The 27,235-nt window shown below is 34.7% G+C and overlaps 1 protein-coding gene across 4 annotated transcripts in view; it reads right to left on the bottom strand.

Moving 5' to 3' along the window:
* The window catches only part of TBCK (TBC1 domain containing kinase), a 219,810-nt gene that overhangs the window by 15,454 nt on the left and 177,121 nt on the right, over nucleotides 1-27,235 (bottom strand). For all 4 annotated transcript variants that reach the window (XM_026017616.2, XM_026017615.2, XM_072755530.1 and 1 more), the window contains 2 exons: nucleotides 25,119-25,294; nucleotides 7,401-7,560 (listed from right to left, as the gene is read on the bottom strand). In XM_026017616.2, coding sequence (XP_025873401.1) covers nucleotides 7,401-7,560; nucleotides 25,119-25,294 — 336 coding nt within the window. The remainder of the gene's footprint in view (nucleotides 1-7,400; nucleotides 7,561-25,118; nucleotides 25,295-27,235) is intronic.

Genomic DNA, 27,235 nt, shown 5'->3' with positions numbered 1-27,235 from the left:
ATCAGGCACTCACACTCTTTAGTCATAGAACGTCCACCAAAATCATTTCTTGTCTAGGTTTCTGAACCAACTGTTATTCGAAAATATATGTTTGGCTCTTTTCTTTTTTCTTTCTTTTTTTTTTTTTTTTTGCATTGTTTTGTTTTAAAGGAAAGAATAATAGCAATAATAGTACACATGGCTGATTACTGTCACTGACTGGCTCTTATGTTCTCAGATGAGTATTTCTTTTGATGACAAAAGAAAAACACTAATTTTATGCCAAGAGTAAGGCATTTTCAGGGAAAGACAAGATGTTCCTCATATTTTCTAAAGGGTTGACAAGACAGAGTGAAATGCAAAGATTTCATTAATTTCTTTCTTAGATAACCTTCAGAATGTGGTACACTGGCAGGGATGAAATTCTTGTGGTCTTATAACTACAAAATATGATCTGGATAGGGTAATTATTAGGTCTTACACATTTCAGTGACTAATACAACAATACAATATTTAGTGTTTTTCTAAAAGACTTAGTAAAGGTAGAGAAACACCAGCTGGAGTTTCATTTTGTTCTGGTCCATGTTGTTGGCCATTTTCCAGTCTGATAGCCATCACTAGCTCTAGAGTTGGATCTTACTACATTCTTTCCCCACAGGGGAGAAAAAAAAGTAACCCCATAACACATTAAAGCATGCTACCGTGCTGTTAACATTCTCCTTAAACATTATAATTTACTTCTAGGAAAGATGTCAGTGCATGATGGTATTTTGTCCAGCAGAGATACGAGACTTGGACCTTATGTTGGGAGTGGGGTAGTGTAATGGTATCAAAACAAACCATACATTTCTCCTTAGGTAATATTTGATTAATGTTAAAAATAAAAATTTCCTTTAATCTGAGTAATCTGCTCAAGGATATAACAATGATTCTTCTCATGGGTTATTTAATCCATAATTTGGATGGTGGATTTATCTCTGCCTCTCCCTACTGATCTGAATATACACAGATTTATACACAGGCTGTCTGAGATTAATTCAGCACCTTTCAGTTTTGTAAGGGATGTCTTTTATGGTGCTTTCTGTACAGATCATGCTGGCATGTTTTCCTTCTATGCCCAGGAAATCTAATTCTGGCTTACCAAAGTGCAGTTTCTCATGTGAGTTTTAAAAAGATGATTATCTCTGCAGTGAGACAAGAATGATATCTTGCCATCTTTTTCATTTCAAATGTTACACGAAGCCTGAATTGACTTTACCCTTCTTTTGATACAGAAGTCTTCCTACTCCTATTAACCCTACTAACTATGCAGTCTGCATTTGTTTGATTTGTCAAGTTAAACTCAGTCACACAGCAGCAAGGATCAGCACAAAATCTGACCCACCCTTTGGAGCAGCAGTACACAGTTCAGAGACTCAGGACTCCACTTCAATTACCTGAGAACACCTGACATTCCTTGATGCTGACATGACATTGTTCTCAGAATATCTGGATGTGCTTAATTATGTAATAGCTCACTGCTTAATTTAACCTATAGCATAAGGTGAATTAAAGATGACCTGACAAGTGAGATTGAGTAGGACTTAGAAGGAGAAGCCCTATGTGGTACCCTAATTACACTAAGATCTTGTGGCCCTCTTTTTTTTGCCTTGTTCAGGGGAAAAGCAATGTTTTAGCTAGGTAAGAAATGGCAGATTCTAAAAGTTTCCTGGTGTATTTAATGTGGAAGCTAGGCCAAATACAAAAGCCCTATGAAGTAGTAAGTACAAAGAAACCAATAAATCCCTAATCAATTGTAATTACAGGAAATAGTGAATACATACATAAAACAGGATCATATATTTTCCAATTTTTGTCAGGTAGACAAATGAGCTGTAATTCTCAGATCTGTTTTGCCCTCTCCTATGTCATTTTAGACAACATATTCAATACACTTGGACATTATAGAGTAAATTCTTCATATCTGTATTATAAAAGACACTCTGGTCCTAATTCATATGTCAAATGGGTGATTTTAATACTGTTACACACTAGGTTAAGAGGCTCATTTTTTTTCTTTCTTGCAGTTGCTCAGTGATATTTTGCTACATGTTGAATTAAATATTGAGAGCCATTTTATTTTATTGAGATACAATCTATTCCATTTAATATTTTTATTTGTTGGATTTCCAATTTAGTTCTTTTACTAGGTCTTAAAAGAAGATGTAAAACCAGAAGAATTACAATCAGTACCTACTGTTTTGTAAGTAAGAAATTTCCTAGTCCAAATATGGGTTTGACATAAAAATCATAAACTTTTGCAAAGATAATTTGTAACTGTACTAACTAGAATTGGTACCTCTGCTTTCTTTTCACAGTGTTCAACCATGGCTTCCTTACTCTTTTCAAAATAGGACCCTGCCAGCTGCAGTGCACTGATTTTACTTAGAAGAAAACCTGTTAGTTGCTTGGAAATCACTGTGTTTTGTTTGTTTTCTTTTTTAATACTCACAAGGGAAGAAGATATGAGAACTCTTATGAAAGAGTCTCTACTACTGTTTGACCAAAAATTGTAGGGCTCAGATGAACTGTGTAAAGTAGGGTAGTCTGAACATACCCAAACCTAGAACTTTTTAAAAATTGCTATTTTAACCATTTTTAGGTGTACAATTCAATGGCATTAAGTACATTCACAATGATATACAACTGTCACCACTAGTTATTTCCAAAATTTCTTATCATCTCAAATAGAAACGCTGTACTCATTAAGAAAAACTCAGATTCTCCCCTCTCTCAGCCCTTAATAACACTAATTTACTTTCTGTTTCCATGAATTTGCCTATAACAGATAGTTCATTTAAGTGGAATCACAGAATATTTGTCCTTTTGTGTTTGATTTATTTCAATTTAGCATGAGCTTTTTAAGGTTCATCCACACTGCAGTATGCATCAGAACTTCATTCCTTTTTATGGCTGAGTAATATTACACTGTATGTATATTCTATATTCTGTTTATTCATTCATCTGTTGATAGACACTTGGGTTGTTTCCACCTTTTGGCATTCTGATTAGTGCTATAAACACTGGCATACAAGTATGTATCTGTTTGAGTTAGTGTTTTCTATTCTTTTGGGTATTTACATAAGGGTGGAATTGCTGGTCATAATGTAATACTACATTTATGTTTTGAAGGAATTGCCAAACTGTTAAACTGATTTCTACAGAAGTTGCATCATTTTACATTCCTACCAGCCTTGAGTCAGAATTTCTTTCCAAATTTTCCATATCCTTGCCAACAGTTAGGTGTGAAGTAGTATTCCATTGTGGTTTTGATTTATATTTCAGTAAAGACTAATGATGTCAAGTATCTTTTCATGTGCTTATTGGCCATTTGCATGTCTTCTTCATACCCTAGAGCCAAAGGGATTAGGAACTGGAAAGAGAGTAGTTAGAGAAGGCTTTCTGGGGAGAAGTGTTAACCTTCAGTAGAGGAATTCAGCAAACCTGAGATGATTTTTGAGGGAAGAATACAAGAGGATAAATACCCTTGACTTTTTCCCTCCCATAACTTGTCACAACTTCCCATTAGCTCAATAGCTGGAAGCCAGCCTCCTAAGGCAGAGAGAAGGGTGAAGAGGTGTGGAAAATGAATCTAGAATGAAAGGTGGAACAAATGGAAGCTACCTACTACCACGAATACACAGAATTCCGGTAAATAGACTTTAAACTGAGATGCTTCCAATTTATGTGGTGGTGGTGGGGAAGCATTAGTAAAGTCATACAGATCTGTACAGTAGATAAACAGCATAAGCAAATATCTGAAGTTTTTAACCCTATAGTGAGAAAAATTATGAAAATACATCTCTATATAAATATTCCTTTTTAAAAAAGATTTTATTTATTTATTCATGAGAGATAGAGGCAGAGATGTAGGCAGAGGGAGAAGCAGGCACCCCATAAGGAGCCAAATATGGAACTCGATCCCGGGACCTAGGATCATGACCTGAGCCAAAGGCAGATGCTCAAATACTGAGCCACTCAGGTGCTCCCAAATACTGAATTCTTTTCTCAAAAATAATTTCCTGATGTTGGATTGAAGCATGAATAGTTGAGCATACAATTTGTTTGTTGTCTACAAGTACTAATGACCATGCAGTTTGAAGAAGAAGGAATTATTCATAAGTTTCTGATAAGGAAGATATTGGCTAATTTATTCATGTGATGGCTCTTCATTTATCATTATTATCATATATTGTTATTATTTCATCCAAATAGTCATGCTTCCAGATTTCCTTCATATTTTGAACTTTTAAATTTGCACTATGATATAGCATTTCATAGTGTTTTGCATATAACAAATGACAAATGCTTTATAACTGATTTAATGAAATAAATTAGTTATCTACATATTTTTATATATGTTTTAAACTTTATGGTAAAGTGAGAACACAATTCTAGATATTAGTACAATGAGTAGGATGCTTTAAAGCATTCAGCATATTTAAGAAAATTAAATCATACAGGGTCTACTTATTAGATAACCATCTTTCTTTTTTTTTTTTTTTTTTTTTTAAATTTTTTTTTTAAATTTATTTATGATAGTCACAGAGAGAGAGAGAGGCAGAGACACAGGCAGAGGGAGAAGCAGGCTCCATGCACCGGGAGCCTGACGTGGGACTCGATCCCGGGTCTCCAGGATCGCGCCCCGGGCCAAAGGCAGGCGCCAAACCGCTGCGCCACCCAGGGATCCCAGATAACCATCTTTCAAATGGTGAATGCTTTATAAAAATAGAGCCTTAAGCTTGTCAGCCTAAAGAGCATGGAAGTTTATTTCAGGTCTTGGTTTCATATACTAAGAAGAACTACTGTGATTAGTTAGAAGTCAGAATAAGTCTATTTAAAAACAAACATACAGAAAACAGGACCGATGGCAGCATCAGACTCAAAAGCCTTAAGAACTTACTAAGAGGGTGGCCTGTAGAGTCATAATGGAGTTGTGTTTCAAACCTGGCTCTGAAACAGGCAAATTAAACTTTAAGTCTAAGGTTTACTCATATGTAAAATGCGTAGAATGCCTCCCTCATAGAAGAATGTTGTGTAGAATGAAATGAGATGACATATGAAAAGTACTTGCTACTTACAAAGACAGTCAATAACTATCATTGCAAGGACTTCTCCCTAAGGTTGTCTATCACTTGGAACCCAGAAATATGTGCTTTTCAATAGTATTTCTGTGGCTTGAATGTATTGATATGCATTGTAATTGAAAATTTATATTTTTCATCGGAATGCTATGGCAGTATAGATTAATGCAGCAGTAGGATTATGGTAGTAATAAAATAAGAATGGTAATTATTATTGTCTAACAATTTACATTAAAACAATTTAGATATCATGACTTTACTTTTAAAATGTTCTCATTTACTTAAAACTGCACATTTGTCATTTAGTATACTTTCTCTGAAATAGGTGTATTTAAATTGTTCCCTGTCAGATGCCTGAAGTAATTATATAAAACATGAGTGAGTGATATATGTCATAACTAATAACCACTCAGATACTTCTTTAGTATGTTCAATTAAGGTTCCTCATCAAGGATGACCGTCATTTAGTGTCAAAAACCATTGTTACCATTAACCCCGTACTTCTGAGATAAGGATTATTGGATGCTTAAAATGGTCTAGGACCAAAAGGTTTAAAGTTTTCATCTCACTACATTTCTAGATTATTCAGTATATATAGACATTAAGGAATGCACATGTTACAGTGGAATATTTTATCTCCACCGCTGGATTGAGAAGTTTTTCTAGGTGTATTTCTAACTTTCTTTTTGTCCCTCTCTTCACTCTGCCCAGGGTAGTGGAGGAGTGATTTACTTGATTGGTAAATTTGGGAAGGCTCCGCCTTACCTTTCTTCATTCTGAAAATAAGCTACCTGCAGGAACAAACTACTTCTATTACTTTTCCAGGAACAGATTCGTCCCTCCTTTAGAAAAAGGGTTTATCCTGGTTCAGTGTTGCCTGTATCTGGATTATGTTCACCAATTCTGGGGGATTTGTGAGCAAGCCCATTTGGCTCTCATATTAAATTATATTTTCCAACTTGTCTTTTGTAAAAAAAAAATAAGTGATATTTTTGACCTCCATATGCTACTCCTTGTTTTATTTTCAATTCACTTAGAACATAGGGAAGAGGGAAACATTTTATTTTTTCATATTCTCGTATATGAAAGTTGATATCCTTCCTGAATTCTCTATCATCAAAAAGTTTTGAGCCTACAGTAAATAAAATCTCCAAATCCAATAAATTCCATCATGATAAGCTTTCAGAGAACCCAGCCAAGCCCCACTGTGCTTTTCCCATGGAAAGAATAGAAGCTATTTCTATGCAATTTCAGAAAGAAGTTCAAAAATAAAAACAAAAACAAAAATGAAACACCATAGCCTATCATTTGGATCTAAGTTTACTACTGATCTTGATGTTGCACACTGAGAAAAAAGCATTAATTCTTTTACTTGGAAAAGGTGAATAAGCTTTTCAGTGTAAGAATATAGTCAGATCTTGAAAGCTCGTTTGATTTGTGGCTAATTCCTGTGGAAATATACTCTTCCGGGTATCATTATGATGTAGGAATGAGTTAGGGGCAGACGGGGCTAGGCAGGGAAAGATAAGGAAAGGCCCCAGAGTCAGGTTCCTACCCAACCCAAGAAAACAGAGGTGAGACAGAAAAATCAGAAAAAAATAAACCTGGCTCCCTAGCTCTAAATGTTAGGAAGTATCCCTCCTTAATGGCTACTAAGTAATGGCTACAGAAGTCCCAGATGTAGAGAAATGATAGGAGGAGATATTAATCAGAAATAAGGGAACACTGTGTTTGTGCTCACCTTATTTATTTATTTATTTATAGACTTATTTACTTATTTATTTATGATAGACACACACCCACAGAGAGAAAGAGAGAGAGACAGAGAGAGAGAGAAAGAGGCAGAGACACTGGCAGAGGGAGAAGCAGGCTCCATGCCAGGAGTCTGACATGGGACTCGATCCCGGGACTCCAGGATCACGCCCTAGGCCAAAGGCAGGCACCAAACCGCTGAGCCACCCAGGGATCCCCTGTGCTCACCATATTAAAAAAAAAAAAAAGAAATCTTGCTTGTTACAAGTCCACCATGTTTGTTCTAAATATCCACCCTGATATTGACAAGAAATTTGCCAAGTTCCCTGGTCAGTTTCCTATAAAAGACAGACTGTAAATGTCCTCAGTGGCAACCCTATTGGGACCCTCTCACTTTTGAGAGCTTTCTCTGTATCTCTGCTTCATAAACTTCTATCACTTTGCTCATTTTCTGTTGTCCTTGAGATTCATTCTTCTACTCCGTAAGACAAGAACCAAGCTCTCCTAAAACAATTATGTGCATATGACATTTCTGCATACACTTACCTCTGCTGTGTGCTTTGCCACATGCCCCACGATGACAATGACCTTTCCTTTGAAGCTCTGGAGCACAGTAGTGAAAGGGCCCTGGGTAAGCTCTCCTTCTGCAGTGAAGGCAGCACTGAATGGAATGTTGATGCTGCCTGAAATATGACCCCGAATAAAACTGAGAAAGAAAGCTTAAGGAAAACATTTGTGTGTAGAAGTGAGTGTGTGAGGGAGACTCACAGAGGGAATTGATTCACAGAAGACAGTACATTGAAATAAATGTACAAACAAAACCAGATTAAAAAATTCCCTGAGCAGACAAAACTAGTTTAGTCACACAAGCAAACTTTAGTTTGACTTATTTTGCAAGACAAGTGAGGCCAACTTAACCTTGGTCACTTCTGGCTTATGCCTCTGAAAATCATAAAACTTAAATTGTTGCCCCAAATTGATGAGGTAACCCCTAATCAGTTCCTTTTCATTTAAGAAAATTCTAATATTGTAACCAAAGTGAAAAATAAACAGTAACTGCCTCCACATTGTAAAAGCTTCTTTATAACAATATATCCTTGAGCCTCATTTCACACTTTTGTTTGAGTGCTCCTGACTTTTTGGTATGTGCACAATAAGCTTTTACTAATTACTACTTCAAAGACATTGATTTTACTTCTAGTTTTTAGTGTTTTATCCCCCCTGAACTTTTTTTAAAAGATTTTATTTATTTATTCATGACAGACATACAGAGAGAGGCAGAGATATAGGCAGAGGGAGAAGCAGACTCCTCGAGGGAAGCCCAACATGGGAGTCATGCCCTGAGCCCAAGGCAGATACTCAACCACTGAGCCACCCAGGCATCCTACCTACCATCCCTCCCCTTAAGAACTTTGACAGTTCTTAACGTCTTGAATGCTCTAGTGAGTATTTTATCTAAGTGAAGTAAGGTATTGCTACAGAAAAAAAGTTAAATATGAAAATGTAATGAAAAAAGGAAAGGAAGAAGATGAGTTGAAAAACTGAAAGACTTCACTGATTAAACAAAGTATTGCAAAAGTGATCAGGATGCAGCAAATCCATGGCAATCCCATGGGTTGCACAATATTCATGGCTTTCAGTTCATTATTATTACCATGATTATTTTACAGCTCTGAAGTAATATAGTCAATCACATATTCTCAGACTTAACTTGATACTACAAAATCTATCTACTTTAGGCAAGTGACTGCTAACCAGGACCCTCTTTAGAGTTGATTAGGTATTAGCACTGGTTGGAAACACTTCTGTTGTTGTCCATTTCTCAACTGAATTTAGCTGATATTTCTATTCTTTCCAATTTTATGCTCTCTAAAGGGGTAATGTATTATTATATTTGCACTTTAGAATCGTTCATATGACTTCACTGAGTATTACTTTTAATTTTTGAATTAAAAGCATGTATTAGTAACATCATATGGTGTTAAAAAATATGCCCCCAACTAAGGCATAGCATATTTAAAGAAGTGGCAGATGATGAAACCAGAGAGGTAGATTAAATAATAATTATGATCTTAGTCCTTCAACAATTCCCAAGGTATTTAAATTTATTTGAAATGTGGGATCCTGTTTAATGTTATTTATTATCTGTCAATAATACCTGTTCCTGCCAATAGATGGCATGATGTTTAACAAATTATGCTTCTTGGACTCTCCATACAGAAAATTTAAAAATAAAGGTCCATATATCATATATATGTATATATAGGGGGATATATATATATATATATATATATATATATATATCCCCCAAAATAAAGTACAATTAAAAAGACAATTCTTCATATAGAGAGTGTATAGAGGAAGGTTTTTTAAAAAAGATTTTTATTTATTTTAGAGAAATTGAGAGAGAGAGAGAGAGAGAGAGAATGCACAAGTGAGAGGGAGGGTCAGAGGGAGAGGGAGAAGCAGATTTCCCATTGAGCAGGGATCCTGAGATGAGGCTGATCCTAGGACTCTGAGATCATGGTTAAGATAGACACTTAACCAATTAAGCCACCCAGGTGCCCTGAGGAAGCCATTCTTAAATGTTATTATTAATCAAACAACTCTTCAAATAAACATAAAATAACTGTGAAAATTGTTCTAGAAGAGAGGGATAAGATACTCTGATAGGATATATCAAACAGCAAAGGTTTTCACTGAGAAAGCAAGTGACAGCTGAGTTAAAATTGGAAAAATTAATGAAAGTTAATTAGACAGAGGGATGGAGTGGAGGTGGGACAGGGTAGTGGAAGGGATAAACATTCTTAAATGTTATTATTAATCAAACAACTCTTCAAATAAACATAAAATAACTGTGAAAATTGTTCTAGAAGAGAGGGATAAGATACTCTGATAGGATATATCAAACAGCAAAGGTTTTCACTGAGAAAGCAAGTGACAGCTGAGTTAAAATTGGAAAAATTAATGAAAGTTAATTAGACAAAGGGATGGAGTGGAGGTGGGACAGGGTAGTGGAAGGGATAAACATTTCAGGCAGAATATTAGGCTTACAGAAGTGTTAGGCACATGGCCCATAAAGAGAAACAAAGGCCAGTGCCAGCAGAATTTAGAGAGCAAGTGTAGCATGAGGTAAGATGAGCTGAGAAATGAATTCAGAGGCCAGACCAAGCAGGGTCTTGTAGGTCGTGTTGATAATATTAGTCTTTATCCTAGAACAATGAAAATCAAAAATTATTTTAAGCAGAGAACTTACAAATCACATTTGTACTTTGGCAACAATGTGAAGAAAGGCTATTATGTGAAGACTAGTTTATTATAAGAAGTCTAGGCAATCTGTCTTCCCTCCCTCAACAATCACTGACTGATGACCATGGAGGGGATATTTATATGCTCAATAGAGACATTTCCCTTAGATGTCTCTTGAAAAATGGAAGAGCAATAGAATTTTAAAAAGTTATGCCACAAGCAACTAATATCCCTTCTCAAAACTCATTAGTCATCATTGTAGAAGGGGAAAATTATAATTACTTATTGACATGACAGTTTCTCAATTGCCCCAGTTTGTAGGTTCATCTTTAGAATTCTACTTCTCTCTTTATGTTTCTCTGCCTCTCTTTCTCTCTCATTAATGGTGAGAGGAGAAATTGAGGCTCCCACTCTCAAGAATGATGGCATAGATTGACCATATATCTTACATTTGAAATTTTCTACTCGGTTGCTGCTTCATCATTTTTTTTTTTGGCATTAGTAACAAAGGAAAGAACTATAAAAAGTTTTGAAAAATTAGAGAAGAAGTCAAGTAAACACTAGCATCCCAGTGTACATTGTTTAATTACAGTCTTCTAGATTGGACAAATAATTCATGATTATGGGTGGATCACCTCTGGATCTTATCAGCACTAGTTTCTCAAACATTGACAATTACTGAATATTCTCAATTGCAGTTTTCATCAACAGTCAGGGCTTTCTTCTCAGCATATAATTACTCTGATAGTACTTTTATATTCAGGTAGGACATGTCTTAAAATGAAAAATTTGGATATCATAAACTAAGAACCTAACAACTCAAATGTTTTCCGCAAATGATTCTACATCTGCCAGTCTGAATCAGTTGCAAGAGAGTTTGTGTTTATCAAACAGCCCTTATCAACTGTGAACATTTTTTTCTTTCCAGTGCTTTTATAGTAGCAAAAACAGTACAAATCTATCCTAGATATATTTGGGTTGCTTGCCCACCTCCCAGTTTGTTTGAAAGAGCCTCAACTATTGTACCCATGAAAGGGTGAGCCTAGATTACCATGTTTGTATCAGATGATCCTTCCACAATCATGGCTGAACAGACAGTAGAGAAGGGAAGGGTGAAGGTGAATATCTGATGCTGGCTGAGCCAATTAGTTTCTCTCCCTTGAAAATAAAAAATAAAAGATAAAAGACAAAAGACGATGCTTAAACTGTGTTAAGCTTTACAATGTAAGTTACATTTGAAAGCCTGCTATATATATATTTTTTCATTTTTTTATTTTAATTTTTTTAATAAATTAATTTTTAATGGTGTTCAATTTGAAAGCCTGCTATATACAATTTGTTCAGCTACATATTAGAAAATTAGTGACTCTAAAAATAATATTTATTTAACAAGATAAATTCTACAAATACTTGGCTTAAAAAAGTACTTATGTGTACCCAAATACCCAATATCTAAAATCTGTATCTAAATCACAGAGGACCATCTAGATGGTTTTATCAACTCATCACCAATTTCTTACGTGCTTTTAAAGATTTCAGTCCAAAATGCTTTTTAGTTACTAGATGCAAGTCATTAACTTGTTACTATCCTAGGATTTTCTGTTGGTTGTGCTTTATAGTTTGATTAAAAAAAAAAATCTATATTAAATGTTAAAATGCTTGACAAAATATGATGGTAGCAGAGACTTTTTGGGAAAAAGAAAATTATAAACCAAAATGCATAAGTATTCCAAACCTTTTTAAAGCTATCTTAACATTTTTAAAAAAAGATTTATTTATTTATTTATTTATTTATTCATTCAGAGAGAGAGAGAGAGAGAGAGAGAGAGAGAGAGGCAGAGACACAGGCAGAGGGAGAAGCAGGCTCCATGCAGGGAGCTCGACGCGGGACTCGATCCCAGGTCTCTAGGATTGTACCCTGGGCTGAAGGCGGCACCAAACCGCTGGGCCATTGGGGCTGCCCGAAATGTAGGTTTCTTATGCGAAACCTATATCATAATGATGAAGCAGAACTCTGTTATGCAATTTCTAAACATGTGAGAGGCTGCCAGATCATATTGTAAAGGTAGGTAGTTGAATACTTTTCTTTACCTTCTGAGTCCTCCATAATCATAATAAAATATTAAGTATCTGAAAACTGAGTGAAGCACAGATTTTATATTTTGTGTTAATTAGACAGAATAAGAGTGTGATAGAAGGCAGTTTCTGACATATAGTTACTAATTAGTAGTGGGCAAAATATGGCAAGGAGAGCAAAATGTTAGAGAACACACATCTGAAATAAGCACTTTCTCCATGCTTTAAGAACTTCAGTTTGACTTCATTGTACTGTAGTGGAAGACAAGTGTGTATGGGTTCTTAATACTAAGGCAGTATTAGAAATCAGCATGCACCAATACATATTTGAGGATTACAAGTGTCACTTCACTGCTTTCCTCATATTCTAGACAAAAATTTGGATCCTCTACATTTGCCTTTTGTATTTAAAAAAGCCATTGTTTGTCAGCATAAACACAGATATGGGGTAAACAATAACCACACTTGAAGTTCTGTAGTGAGTACTCTACCCAACAGCCAGACACTCTGCTATTTTAGAAACTAAGAACTTAAAAAGTTTCATCTTCAAAGTACTTATTTAGAATCTAGAAGCCAAAGTATTTATGTGGTAATTGCCTCCAATCATATATACATCTTTATAGTGTAACAATGTACATTACAATTTTCAGATTGGTTTTGACAAAAGTGGCATTGGCTCTCATAAACAGTAACTTTTTAACCTTTCAGTGTTCATAAAACATTTTTACTATTAGGATTTTTTATGACATTCTTGAAAGAATTAAAAGATAAAGGACTTGATTAAAGAAATCATTAGTAATTACAATGAAACCTCTGCTATAGAACAATAGTAGCTATAAAAATAGTATAGCAGGCACCTAGTCAGGTATTTGAATCAAGTTGTTTATTACACTGATTGTGCTCTGTGATATATTCCAGTAAACGTGATTTTTCATTGGCAACTGGTGACCCTGCAGTAAGCTCTTCCTTTCTCCAAAACACAGCATTCAACTCAACATTCCATTTGGTAGACATTACCAAAAAAGCATTCAAGTGTGTACTTATAATAAAAATAAATTTTCACATTAAACAAAATCTGGTATTCCAATGTATAAATAAGTCAGAACAAGTATTTTAAAACATGTGTGAGAAAAGACTTGGATTATTAGAATAGTATAAACATATAAGGATGACATGCATCATCTTTTAGGTTTCTAAGATATGAAGACCTTCCTATATTTATAAGTCAGTCTATATAACAAATATTATAAGTAAATGCACCATAAAATATCCCTCTGAGAATAATACAGGTATATTAAATAGGTAAATGTTCATAATCTAGAAAGATTGTTCACTTCACAAAAGGATTTAATAATGGATTTAAAATATCTAACAGCTCAAAATTTAACCCAGAAACAATCTCATATTTTTCTAAACACTAAAAGACCACAGCATTTTTGCTGGGTACCTCACTTAGTGACTTCATACCTCTATAAACGAAAACACACCAGCATTTCATCAAACCACTTTGTTGGCTTTGTTTGGTTGCTATGCTAACTAATTATAATTAGTGTTATAGAGTCCAAAGTAAAGGCTATACCTTTAATATAACAATAGCCAAAAGAGAATATGGAATTAAGCCCGTAGTTTCCTCATATAGAGTGTAATTAAATAGCATTAATCAATAGAAAATTATATCTTTAGAGATCACCATTTCTCCTTGCTAAATCTGTTGCTGCTTTCTTTGAATGATATCACCATCCACCAATCAGTTTAAACTTCATCAGTGGCAACATCCAACATTTTAAAGCACTAATAAATCTCATCTTCCTATCTCTGTTCCCATGACTAACTGCCTATTTCAGACTATTATGGTAGCTTTTTGTTTTCTTCAACTCTTATCGTTTTCCCTTGGAAATCCACTCTCTTCACAATACTGTTAAATTAACATTTAAAAAACAAACTTCTGATTATCATATCCTTGTTAAGAAACCTTTCATGGTTGCCTATAAGACAAAGCCCAAATGTCTCAGGTGAGTCCACATGAATAAGACCTAACTACTTCACTTCCAACCAAATCAGATCACACACTGTTTCCAGTATATGTCCTGCTTAGCTCCTGCAAGCTTTCTCTGCCTAAATATTTTTTCTCCATTTTTTGAGTGTTCAAACAATATCCATCCTTCAAATGTTTCCTCCATGAAAACTTGCCTTCCCAAAGTATCTGTACATCTCTCATGACAGCAGTTTGATCTTATATAAAACATCCTAATGCTAATATACTTGACTTCCATCAAGACTTAAAACAATTTATAGGACCTGTATTTATCTCATCTATGGAACTCTCATAATGCTTTATTTAATACAGTGCTTAGAATATATGTTGTATATTTGCTGAGTAAATGAATTTCAGAATTGTGTCAAACCTAGAATAACTTGTATAAGCACAAATATGTTAAATATTTCATAGCCTTCCTAGCTAGTGGCACCATCACCTATCAACACTTGTAAGTGCCATGATGCAGAATTACCTTTTTTAATACATAGAAAGAGAAAAGGGAAAGAAATAGCACTAAAATGTATTTCTCTGAATTTTCTCCAGCATAGATATTGGCCCAAAGGGTTTACTAAAACTGATTTATTTTAGGGCAAAGCTAAAGATCTCCCCCTTTATGACTGCAAATATGGAGAAATGTTTATGCATATCAAAGGATTCCATCCTTCTGGTCTTGCCTGTTCCTTACCTCCACTCTCATCTTCTTCCACACGCATAAATCCCTACAAGATAGAAATGTGAGCATGCTACTTATCTGATCAAAATTCTTTAATACTTTCTCATAGTCTTTGGAATAAAACTCAAATTTCTTAGCATGTTATGCAACATTCTCCATGAAGCTACCTTTGCCTACTTTGGTGTCATTTCCTACCCTCATGTTTTCCAGCCACGCATATCCAGAGTACTTGTAATTTCCTGAATGTGTCTTCTCACCCTCTCTGTGCATGCATACAGTATTTTTTTTTCAGTCTAAAATGTCCTTTTCCTCTTCATTTCTGGGGTAATTACTATACGTCTCCCAAGACCTGCCTCAGATCACCTAGTATGGGTGATCATCCTTATATTCCCATGGTCTTCTGGGTGTGTCTCAAACAAAAACCATTTCACATTGAATTGGAATTATCTATTTAATGTGTCTCTCTTAGCCATAAAATTGTGAACTCCTGGTCAGCAGGGGTTCTGACTTAACTCTGTTTCCCCACTGCCCTCAGATAGGATTGGCGGACTGATTGAATGAGACTATATGGCACTCAGGAACTAGGGCTGTGGATGAGTCTCAGAACGAATAGGGGCTCTTCAACAGTTAATGTACCTTAATTCAGCTCTGAACACCAGTATCTCTAAATTACTTTGAAGAAATTTTTAGAAACTAATTCTTTAGGACACAGAGACAAGAGCAACACTAGCATTTACTAAGAATGAATAATGTGGTATAATAATAAAAACAACGGAGTTTATGTGTTTTTCAAATTAAAAAATTTAAGCCTGAGGTTGTCTTTTCAAAGCTTCTGATATTAAAAAAAGTAAGTGCTTTATAAATAAAGCTGCAAAAACCTCAGCCTTGAATTCAAGGATATGAGAATAATATTCCTTCAAAGTACCTCTGTTTACAGATAGTATCAGTTGGTCCCACATTTACATGACTAAGACTACTCTTAATATGAACTCCAGAAAATTTGAAACTCTATTTAGAACCATTAAAGAAAACAACAGTTTGGTTTGTGTATTATCTTTGAAACTATTAACATTACTTATGAAATTTATGCCACTATATGAGAAACACGTTCTATTGCCTCTTTATGCAGTTACTGTTTGCTCAGAAATTCCTGTAACGTATTAGAATTTAACTGACTTAAACCTTTATGTAGATTAACATTTCAAGTTTCTTTCTTATAAAAACAAAAATAATATGATTTCAATAGAAACTTAGCTGTTAGCTTCTCTGACATAAACTGTTCAGCTTTAATATTGAATTTAGATTAGATTATCTCTAAATTTCCTTCTTACTCAAAAGTTGAGATTATGTCTTTATTGTCAGGTGGGTAAAGTCTGTTTTTATGTTCTCCAGATTTCCTTTTCTGTATTCTTTACCCGTACTACTGGGCTCCACAGAAGTTAGGGGTAGTTCTCTCAGACTTAATAGGCTTCTCCTTACCTTATCACAAAACTTGATAATAGATTAAAATAGTCTTCTTTCAGGGTATTTGTATTATTAACTGGGAATACTTGTATCATAAGCTAAATGACTAAAGCTTTAGCAGAATTTCAGGTGATGGGGTTCAAGATACAGTACTCTTAAATATGGCATCTTGGTATACTGAAAATTTAAGCTGAAGGAATTTGAGAAATGGCATGTGCAGAGGATGGTGATATCTGTATCTCTAAGACAGGGGGACACTGAAAGTAATGTGAGCAAATAGGCCTTGCTAAGTTTCCTTTAGTTTAGCTAAATTTAACTCATACTCCCTTTTGCCCTATCAAATGTTCCTGCCACTCTCCACTCTTCATTAAGACTCACATAAAAACTCTCAGTTTAACCATTTCTTCATTTATTTCCTTATTAAGGCTTCTTTCATTTATTTCCTTATGAAGGCTCCCATGTCATGTAAAACTTACATTAAATTGATTTGTATGCTTTTCTCTTATTAATTTGTCTTCTCTTACAGAAGCCCCAGCCAAGAATTTAGAAGGGTAGAGGGAAAATATACTTTTCCTCCCTTATATACATAGGAGGGATCTAGGGGGTGATAAAGCTATCCCTTATATTCATTGGTAGATAGTAACTTATTTTGCTGAAAGGTAATTGCCTCCCTCTCTTTCATAAACAATCATTTCAATTATTTTACATAGGTAAACAAGATGAGATTAAACTTTAGATTCTTAATCTCCTGAAGGAACAAATTAAGAAAAAATTTTCACCTTTATGAAGATAGAAGAAACGTGTTAGCCAAACTTTCCTGTTTAAATGATCTTATTATAAAAGCAAAAGAGAGGATAAAAATTATATACAGAGACTATAAACAATTTGAAAAATATTATAAACAACACTTCAAAAATAACTTACCTTCTTTGGGAAAAGGTATTAGAGTTTTGTGTTTTTTTTTTTTTTTTTTTTTTTGGTTTCTACTGTATAGGATTACATTTTGTTGGTGTGGGAAAAATAAATATTTTAAGAATCTACTAGTATTAAATATTTATTAACTTCATAAAAAGAGAAGTAAACTCACTCGATTCCAGGACCCCAGGATCACACCCTGAGTCAAAGACAGACATTCAACCACTGAGCCAGCCAGGCATCCGGGAAAATTTAATAGAATATTTTTTTAAAAGACATTTATTTATTTTAGAGAGAGAGGGATGGAGAGAGAGAGAGAGCTCACACTAGCATATGAGTAGGGGGAGGGGCAGAGGGAGAGAATTTCAAGTAGCCTTCCCAAAGAGCATGGAGTCTGATGTGGGTCTCCATCTCACAGCCCATGAGATCATGATCTGAGCTGAAATCGAGTCAGATGCTTAACCAACTGACCCATCTAGGTGCCCCAACAGAAGAATATTTTTAATGGATTAAATGAAATCATGATGGTAGGAAAAAACCTTTCTAACATGTCTCCCTCAAAGTGTTCCAACTTTGCTTTCCAATATTTAAAACAGTTCAGTTTTCTCAAGTGGGATTTATTTTGGAAATGCAAGCGTCATTCAATACTTGCAAATCAATCAACATATACCAAATATGCCACCCCCAAACCAAAAAACCCCCAAAACCCTAGAAACAAGCTTAAACAGGTAAAAGACCTGTAATTTTTGAAAACTATAAAATGTTGATGAAAGAAATTGAAGATGATGCAAACAAATGGGGGATATTCCACACTCATGGATTGGAAGGATTAATATTGTTAGAACGTCCATACCACCAAAAGCAATCTACAGATTCAAAGCAATCCCTATTAAAATGCCAGCAGCATATTTCACAAAACTAGAACAAATACTAAAATTTGTATAGAACCACAAAAGAACCTGAATAGCCAAAGCAGTCCTGAGAAAGAAGAACAAAGCTGGAGGTATCATAATTGCAGATTTTAAGATATACTACAAAGCTGCAGTAACCAAAACAGTTTGGCACTGGCACATAAATAGACACAAATATCAATGGATCAAAATAGAGAGCCCAGAATTAAACCCCCAATTATATTGTTAGCTTATCTATGACAAAGGAGGCAAGAATATACAAAAGGAATACAGGCTTCCAGTTATGGAAAGAATACACCATGGGAATAAAAGGCACAGTATTAAAAAAAAGAAGAAACATCTAGAATAACGTTTGACCAAATATCTGGACACCATAACTAGCCAAGTTGGCACATAAAATTAACCATCATATGATTATTGATAAATTACTTAATAGCTGACTAACTCATTTAAAAAAATAGTTCAATTGGCAGAAAAAAAAGTTCAGTTATCCCTGAATCTGTGGCTGTGTCTATATAAAGACAATTACTGGCACATTTGTTTACTAGAGATCAGGCCCCCCCCATACAAGGCACTGAAAGTAAAAATTCAGTTTGTGTGTAAGATTTGAAGGAACATGTATTGCATTTGAACATGTAATTTGGAATCAATGGATGTCTCATTCAGTCATTAATTTATATTCACTTGTTAACTGACTTATTTATGCTTAACAGCCCTATGCAGAGGCCAATTAGTCACTTGGATAAAATTTAGGAGCATAAATCTTAGGAGCATGGGTTTGTCTCTACCAACTGCCATTCGTAGGGGCTTGGGGAAGCTGCTTAGCCTTTTTAAGCCTCAGTTAAGCATCTTCATCAGTAAAATAGAGGTTAAGCATCTGGTTAAGCATCTTCATCAGTAAAATAGAGGTATTAGCAGAATCTACATTGTAAGGCTAGCATCATGCTTTGTATGCTGGGAGAGCTTAATTATAGCTTAATTATATAATTAAGATTATTGTAGATTATAGATTTTTAGGAATTAATGATTATAGGTATCCAAGGAATTGAGGGCATGTTACTAACTCTAAAACTACATTACAGAGATTTCTGACCATCCTATAGTTTCTCTTGACTTAAGTGATTCTTTTCTCTTTTGACTTATTCTCTTACATTGCTGGTGTCTTTGGTGGCCCAAAATGGCCAAGCAAGTTCATATACTAGGTTGCTGCCCTTGTTTGTCCTTCTGCCTAGAATGTTCTTCCCTATATAATTTGTAGCCTGCCTCTTTACATCATTTAGTTAACTGCTGAAATATTTTTTTGAGAAGGTTTCCTTGAGTACTTTATAAAATTTTATTATTTTCCTTTTCCCTGCTTTATTTTCATATATAGCATTTATTGCTGTTTAAGGTCCTATGATAGATATATTTATCTATCTCTTCAATTAAAATGAAGTTACCTTGAGTGCGGGAAATTTCTCATTTTGTTCACCAACAAATCCTCAAACTCTAGTACATTACCGACTAGAATATACTGAGATAGCCAGTAAATATTTGTTGAATGAATGCATATTAGATTTGATGAATGCTTCAACCTCTAAATTCTGACTCTACTGACTTCTAAGTAGTGTCTTGCTTCTGAGTTTTAGGAAGAAAGGCCTCAAAAGTCACTGGGTGTATATATATATATATATATATATATATATATATATATATATACACAGAATGTAAAATGCCACTGTTTCTTTATGTTATAACTTTGAAAGGTTATGGTAGGACACTGGCACTGTGTCCTCCATCCTGTTGTTTTCCTTATAAAAATATTTTCTGGGTACTTTCTAGGAGCCAAACCTGGTGCTGGGATTATAAAGATTAAAAGGATATGACCCTTATCCCTGCCCTGCTTCTGTTATCTAGAGATTACTTCTTTACTGATACATTGTTTGTACCACTCATTTGGCACTTTTAATACATCATTGTCTTTACTATTTACTTATTTTCCAAATAAATATTTTCATGTTTTATATTCTTTATACTAAAAGCAACCTAGTGAATAAGAACTATATTTTATACCTTTTTCTTTAAAGAATTATCCACAGCACTAATGAGAGTAAAATTTATTGGTTGCTATTAATGATGACATCTAAAAAAGTCAAACACCACATTCTAATATATTACTTTGTAGCACTAAATTTATGAATCTCTCCATTACCATTAAACACACTATTCCTTTGCCGTTAATTGCCTGAGAACAGAGTTTCAGATTAACAGAAAAAAAGTTACTTATTTCCTCATAATATAATCAAATGGTGTGCATCATTAGAGATTATAAAAGGTTTTTCAGTCTTGGAAGGCCATAGGTAGGTAGTTTAGATACTTCATTGAGAGGGTTTATAGAACCCACAGTTCTCCATTATTCATTTTGCTCTTGACACTAGAAGAGACCTAATGACACCCAATGACTCTTGGAAGAGTTTAGCCTGTGGTTCTTCTCTAAGCAGTGTGATTGATACAACGGTGCCAACATTTGGTATTTAGAGGTGAGACAAAGTAGATATGTGATAAAAGAAGAGGATATTGGAAAAAAAAAAAAACACCACAACTTAGAAATGTTGTGAGGATAAATAACTCAACTTTAAGTACACTTTGGTTTTAAAGCAGGCTTTCAAAAAGGGGATTTAGAAAATTTCACAAGTTCGGTTCTTTGGGAAGGTTATAAAAGATAAGTGACTTTAATCAGGAACAAGACAGGGATGTCCACTCTCACCACTGCTGTTCAACATAGTTCTGGAAGTCCTCGCCTTAGCTATCAGACAACAAAAAGACATTAAAGGCATTCAAATTGGCAAAGAAGAAGTCAAACTCTCCCTCTTCGCCAATGACATGATACTCTACATAGAAAACCCAAAAGCCTCCACCCCAAGATTGCTAGAACTCATACAGCAATTTGGTAGCGTGGCAGGATACAAAATCAATGCCCAGAAATCAATGGCATTTCTATACACTAACAATGAGACTGAAGAAAGAGAAATTAAGGAGTCAATCCCATTTACGATCGCACCCAAAAGCATAAGATACCTAGGAATAAACCTAACCAAAGAGGTAAAAGATCTATATCCTAAAAACTATAGAACACTTCTGAAAGAAATTGAGGAAGACACAAAGAGATGGAAAAATATTCCATGCTCATGGATTAGCAGAATTAATATTGTGAAAATGTCAATGTTACCCAGGGCAATTTATACGTTTAATGCAATCCCTATCAAAATACCATGGACTTTCTTCAGAGAGTTAGAACAAATTATTTTAAGATTTGTGTGGAATCAGAAAAGACCCCGAATAGCCAGGGGAATTTTAAAAAAGAAAACCATAGCTGGGGGCATCACAATGCCAGATTGCAGGTTGTACTACAAAGCTGTGGTCATCAAGACAGTGTGGTACTGGCACAAAAACAGACACATAGATCAATGGAACAGAATAGAGAACCCAGAAGTGGATCCTGAAATGTATGGTCAACTAATATTCGATAAAGGAGGAAAGACTATCCATTGGAAGACAGTCTCTTCAATAAATGGTGCTGGGAAAATTGGACATCCACATGCAGAAGAATGAAACTGGACCACTCTCTTTCACCATACACAAAGATAAACTCAAAATGGATGAGAGATCTAAATGTGAGACAAGAGTCCATCAAAATCATAGAAGAGAACACAGGCAACACCCTCTTTGAACTCGGCCACAGTAACTTCTTGCAAGATACATCCACAAAGGCAAAAGAAACAAAAGCAAAAATGAACTATTGGGACTTCATCAAGATAAGAAGCTTTTGCACAGCAAAGGATACAGTCAACAAAACTCAAAGACAACCTACAGAATGGGAGAAGATATTTGCAAATGACATATCAGATAAAGGGCTAGTTTCCAAAATCTATAAAGAACTTATTAAACTCAACACCAAAGAAACAAACAATCCAATCATGAAATGGGCAAAAGACCTGAAGAGAAATCTCACAGAGGAAGACATGGACATGGCCAACATGCACATGAGAAAATGCTCTGCATCACTTGCCATCAGGGAAATACAAATCAAAACCACAATGAGATACCACCTCACACCAGTGAGAATGGGGAAAATCAACAAGGCAGGAAACAACAAATGTTGGAGAGGATGCGGAGAAAAGGGAACCCTCTTACACTGTTGGTGGGAATGTGAACTGGTGCAGCCACTCTCGAAAACTGTGTGGAGGTTCCTCAAAGAGTTAAAAATAGACCTGCCCTACGACCCAGCAATTGCACTGTTGGGGATTTACCCCAAAGATTCAGATGCAATGAAACGTCGGGACACCTGCACCCCAATGTTTCTATCAGCAATGGCCACAATAGCCAAACTGTGGAAGGAGCCTCGGTGTCCATCGAAAGATGAATGGATAAAGAAGATGTGGTTTATGTATACAATGGAATATTACTCAGCAATTAGAAACGACAAATACCCACCATTTGCTTCAACGTGGATGGAACTGGAGGGTATTATGCTGAGTGAAATAAGTCAATTGGAGAAGGACAAACAGTGTATGTTCTCATTCATTTGGGGAATATGAATAATAGTGAAAGGGAATATAAAGGAAGGGAAAAGAAATGTTGGGAAATATCAGGAAGGAAGACAGAACATAAAGACTCCTAACTCGGGGAAACGAACTAGGGGTGGTGGAAGGGGAGGAGGGTGGGTGTTGGAGGGGAACGGGTGACGGGCACTGAGGTGGACACTTGACGGGATGAGCACTGGGTGTTTTTCTGTATGTTGGTAAATTGAACACCAATAAAAATTAATTAAAAAAAAAAAAAGATAAGTGACTTTATTTTCTTTCTTCATTCCCTTGGGACCACTCCCCCCCAAATGACCCAAAACACTACCGATTCTCTTCTTTAGGCCTGTGATTATAAAGACTAAAACAACCAACTCAGGTCTCTGCCTAGTTGTAACTATGAAACATGTATTGTGGGATGACATAAAGGTATTCCGATGTTAGGCAACTCATCCATACTCCTCACAGAACAATGATCAGGCTAGCAACTCTGCTTTCTGCTGTTCCATTTATATTTATTCTGAAGAAAATAAAAGAGAGTAGCAATTTAAAAATCAGACAATGAGGTTTGAAAAACTTTGGACTGAATGTCACTTTTATATTGTGTGTATTTTAAAATTTCAAATACCTATTTAAATTATTTGAAAGGAAGTTTCAGAAGAGTGCTGGGCATAATGCTATTTTAATTATTTTACGAGTAATCCTTAAAATTAAAATAGGCTAGGGCACCTGGTGGCTCAGTTGGTTAAGCATCTGGTATTTTTGGGCTCAGGTCATGATCTAATAGGTCATGGGATGGAACCCTGCCTCCAGCTCTGCACTTAGTGGGAAATCTGCTTGGAGACTTTTTCCTCTCTGCCCCTCCCCTCTTCTCTTTCTTTCTCAAATAAATACACAAATCGTTAAAAAAAATAAAATTAAAATAGGGCACTATAATACTACACTTTTTCATGGTTTTATGAGACACTATGACTAAAGGCTCAACCAAAAGAAACAAGCTAAAATTTTTTAAAATTAAATGTATTTTAAACCCTTGAAATAACAGATAAGATCTTTTACGGCAAGAGTTCCTGACTTGTCAACTGGAATTTAATGCTTCTTTTGGGAATCCACTCATCTACTCCACTAAAGAACTTCCAGTATCCCTGAAGATCTAATAACCAGGGACATAAACATTTAGGCTCTCTCCAAATTCAGTTATCTTTCACAAGTGAGGGAAAATAAAAAGTAGTTACTTTTCACAAAAAGGTGGGGATATATCATTTTAAATAGCAGGCTTCCAAAATGTATTCTTAGTAATCTGAGATTCTATGGATTGCTTCATGAGTTCAGCAAATGTAGTTTAAATCTCATTCCAAAAACTGTAATTGCAAATATATACATGAAAACTCATATGCTAGGGGCACCTGGGTGGCTCAGTGATTGAGCATCTGCCTTTGGCTTAGGTTGTGATCCCAATGTCTTGGGATGGAGTCCTGCATTGGGCTCCCCACAGAGAGCATGCCTATGTCTTTGCCCCTCTCTGTGTGTCTCTCATGAATAAATAAATAACATCTTAAAAAAAAAATGCCAATTTTAGCTTATAAGAAACCACTAATCTGTTAAGCCTTATTTTCATATAACTCATTTCTAGTTAGTAAATGATATAAATACTAACCTACGAAGAAAATCATTTAAAATTTCTTCATTTATATTTTATATAATGAATTTCTAAGACAGAATTTATTTAAAAAAAAAGAGTTACCCTGTTTTAAAAAGTTTGAATATCATTTACCTAGATTCTAGAGTACAGAGAATCAAGGCATATTTCATGAGAATCTGACAGATTAAGATATAGGCAGAAAGATTAAACTACTACTATTTTGTAACTGTTCCTACTTTACTGCCAAGCAAAATCCCAAGAAGTTATGGTACATTAAATAGTAAAATATCAGTAAAAAATACTTTAATATGTTTTCTAAAGACAATATTTTGAATATTATAATAAATACAAGTTCAAAGTTGAGATCTGTCAATCTTTCTTTTTAGGCCATGAAATAGACCAGTTAAATACTCTCCATCTTCACCAAAATTTTATCTATAGCGAGAAGGATTCAAATGCCTGCAAGAATAGCAATATACACTAGAGAAACATAAAAACCAAGAAAATGTCCCAATATTCTGGTGTTGTCTGGAAACCATTTTAAGGTCATGCAATGTTATCTTATGAAACATTATACAAGTCTATTCTGGCATCTAGTATGAGAGTTATTTAGCTATTTCAATTCAGAGGAACCCCGGATATGTTCATTGTTTTTACCACATACCCTTAAAATGGAAAGGAAACAGTATGAGTAAGGCAGTACCACCCTCTAAAAGCGCATATGTAAAGGATACTCTTCACTATTCCGGATGTCAACTACCAGGAGCTTTGGTTTACTGGACTTTGTCTTCTTGGTAGGTGTTTTGAAATGGCCTGTCACTGTGAGTTCACACAAGTCAATAAGGTCCTCTGCTGAAATTCGGGGTGATACTTCTGACTTTAGGTCATTCAATGGGATGGATTCTCTTGACTGAAAAAAATATACAAACAGTACAAATATTGAGAATAATACAGAGAGACAAACTATAGCCAATATAGAATATCTGTGGGCTCTTGATATCAATCACTGTAGCATATAGGAGAACAGGAAACTGAGTTGCACTTTAGTGGTCTACTGTGTACCTGTATTCCTTACTATTAAGGTTTACTTACACACAGAGGAAAGCATTATTCTTTTGGTTCACTAAAAGCTCCTGGTTCAAATGTGATAGAAAGAGATGAGGCAGATTTTTCTTTATGAGAGCACATTTCACTTTTCTTCAAGTATAATTACTATTGTTGTGAATCACATTAATTAAAACTCTGATAATAGAAGAAATTGCACTGTAACTCAGTAAACATACTAATGAAAGAATGTGGTTCTAATATACATACTAGACTTTTATAATATAATTTATATCACATATAGATAGTTGAACAGAAATTAGATTCTCAGAGATGAATGCAGAGCGATATAACACTTTCTTAGATAGTAAACAAAATTGACAGTGTATCTTAATTGTGAAGGAGGTAAAATGAGACTCTAGACAATCAAACCAGTACTTTGGTCTATGTGATTGTGATAGGGTGTAAGACTGATTCAGAAGAAGGGCTGTTTACAACTGCTCTCCATGTTATTCAAGAGGGAGAGGGAATCCCCCCCCGCCCCACCGCCCCGGAAAAGGCAACAAAATACTACTTAACTAAATTCAACATAAATTTATGGAGCATTAATAGTCACTCTTGAAAACTTATTTAACATTCCTCGAGAATTTAAGAACTTTCAAAATTCATTTGATTGAAAAACAGGGATTCAAAAGAAAAATATATATTTAAGCATATAAATATATATGTTTTCAAAACAGAGTCTATTATCTCATTTACTTATTTTCTCTATTTTCACAGTTCCATTGTGGGATATCACATTTAGAATTTCCAATTTAGAATTTCTAAGCAGGAGTGAATATATGGATCACTTAACAGACAGGCTTTTAAAAAAAAGTTTTATTTAAATTCCATTTAGTTAACATACAGTGTAATATTAGTTTCAGGTGTATACTCAACACTTCTATACAACACCTGCTCATCAAGACAATCCCCATCACCTATTTAACTCATCTTGTGTGTCTCTGTGCCCCATCCCCACTCCCCTACAATTCAGACAGACTTTTTTTGAAAAAAAAAAAAAAAAAAAAAAGGTTTGGTTGTAGTTTCAACTGAAATGTCAGCTCTCATCCCTTGGGTTCCCCTGATTATGCCATAAATTCTTTCTCCCACTTCATTAGCTTTTAAATAGAAATGGAAATTGCTATGCTTTGTGGATATTTATGGGTCTTAATCAAAGATAGACATTAGAAATTTCATTTTTTTAATATTAAGAATTAAATCTACTTAAATATTCTGAAATTTAAAATGTTTCAAAAAGATAGAACTTTAAAATCAGCTAGGTATACAATCAATGCTTTGATCTCTTTTGTTAGATTGCAATCTCAATAGGTATTTTTCCCACGCTTCACATGAAGTCGTACATTTATGAAGATAAAATAAAGAACTTTCGATTACCCTAGTACTGCTTTTAGTCATTTAGTGAAGAATGTAGCATTTCAAACAGAGGTTTCATCTGAATGAAAGATGTGCCCTGGCTGATGAGAATTTGACAGAGAATTTGACCAACGTATTCTATGTGAAGAACTGATTGATTTAAGAAAGATCTGACCTTGGTATTGATTCCAATCAAATGTATTATACATAAAGAGTTTCTCAAAGGAAAGAGCAATTGTTACATGAAATGGTAAGAGAAGAGGAGAGGAATCACTAACAAATGCATAACTTTCTGAACTTCTGTGAGTATATATCAGCAAAGAACTTTAATATGATACATGTAAATTCCTCTGCAAATTAATTTTAGGAGATTAGTAATTAGTAATTTTAG

This window comes from Vulpes vulpes, chromosome 4, assembly GCF_048418805.1.
Source record: "Vulpes vulpes isolate BD-2025 chromosome 4, VulVul3, whole genome shotgun sequence".
Lineage (NCBI taxonomy): Eukaryota > Metazoa > Chordata > Mammalia > Carnivora > Canidae > Vulpes > Vulpes vulpes.
The sequence above is the reverse complement of the archived record's forward strand: the minus strand, read 5'-3'. Positions and strand labels throughout refer to the sequence as shown.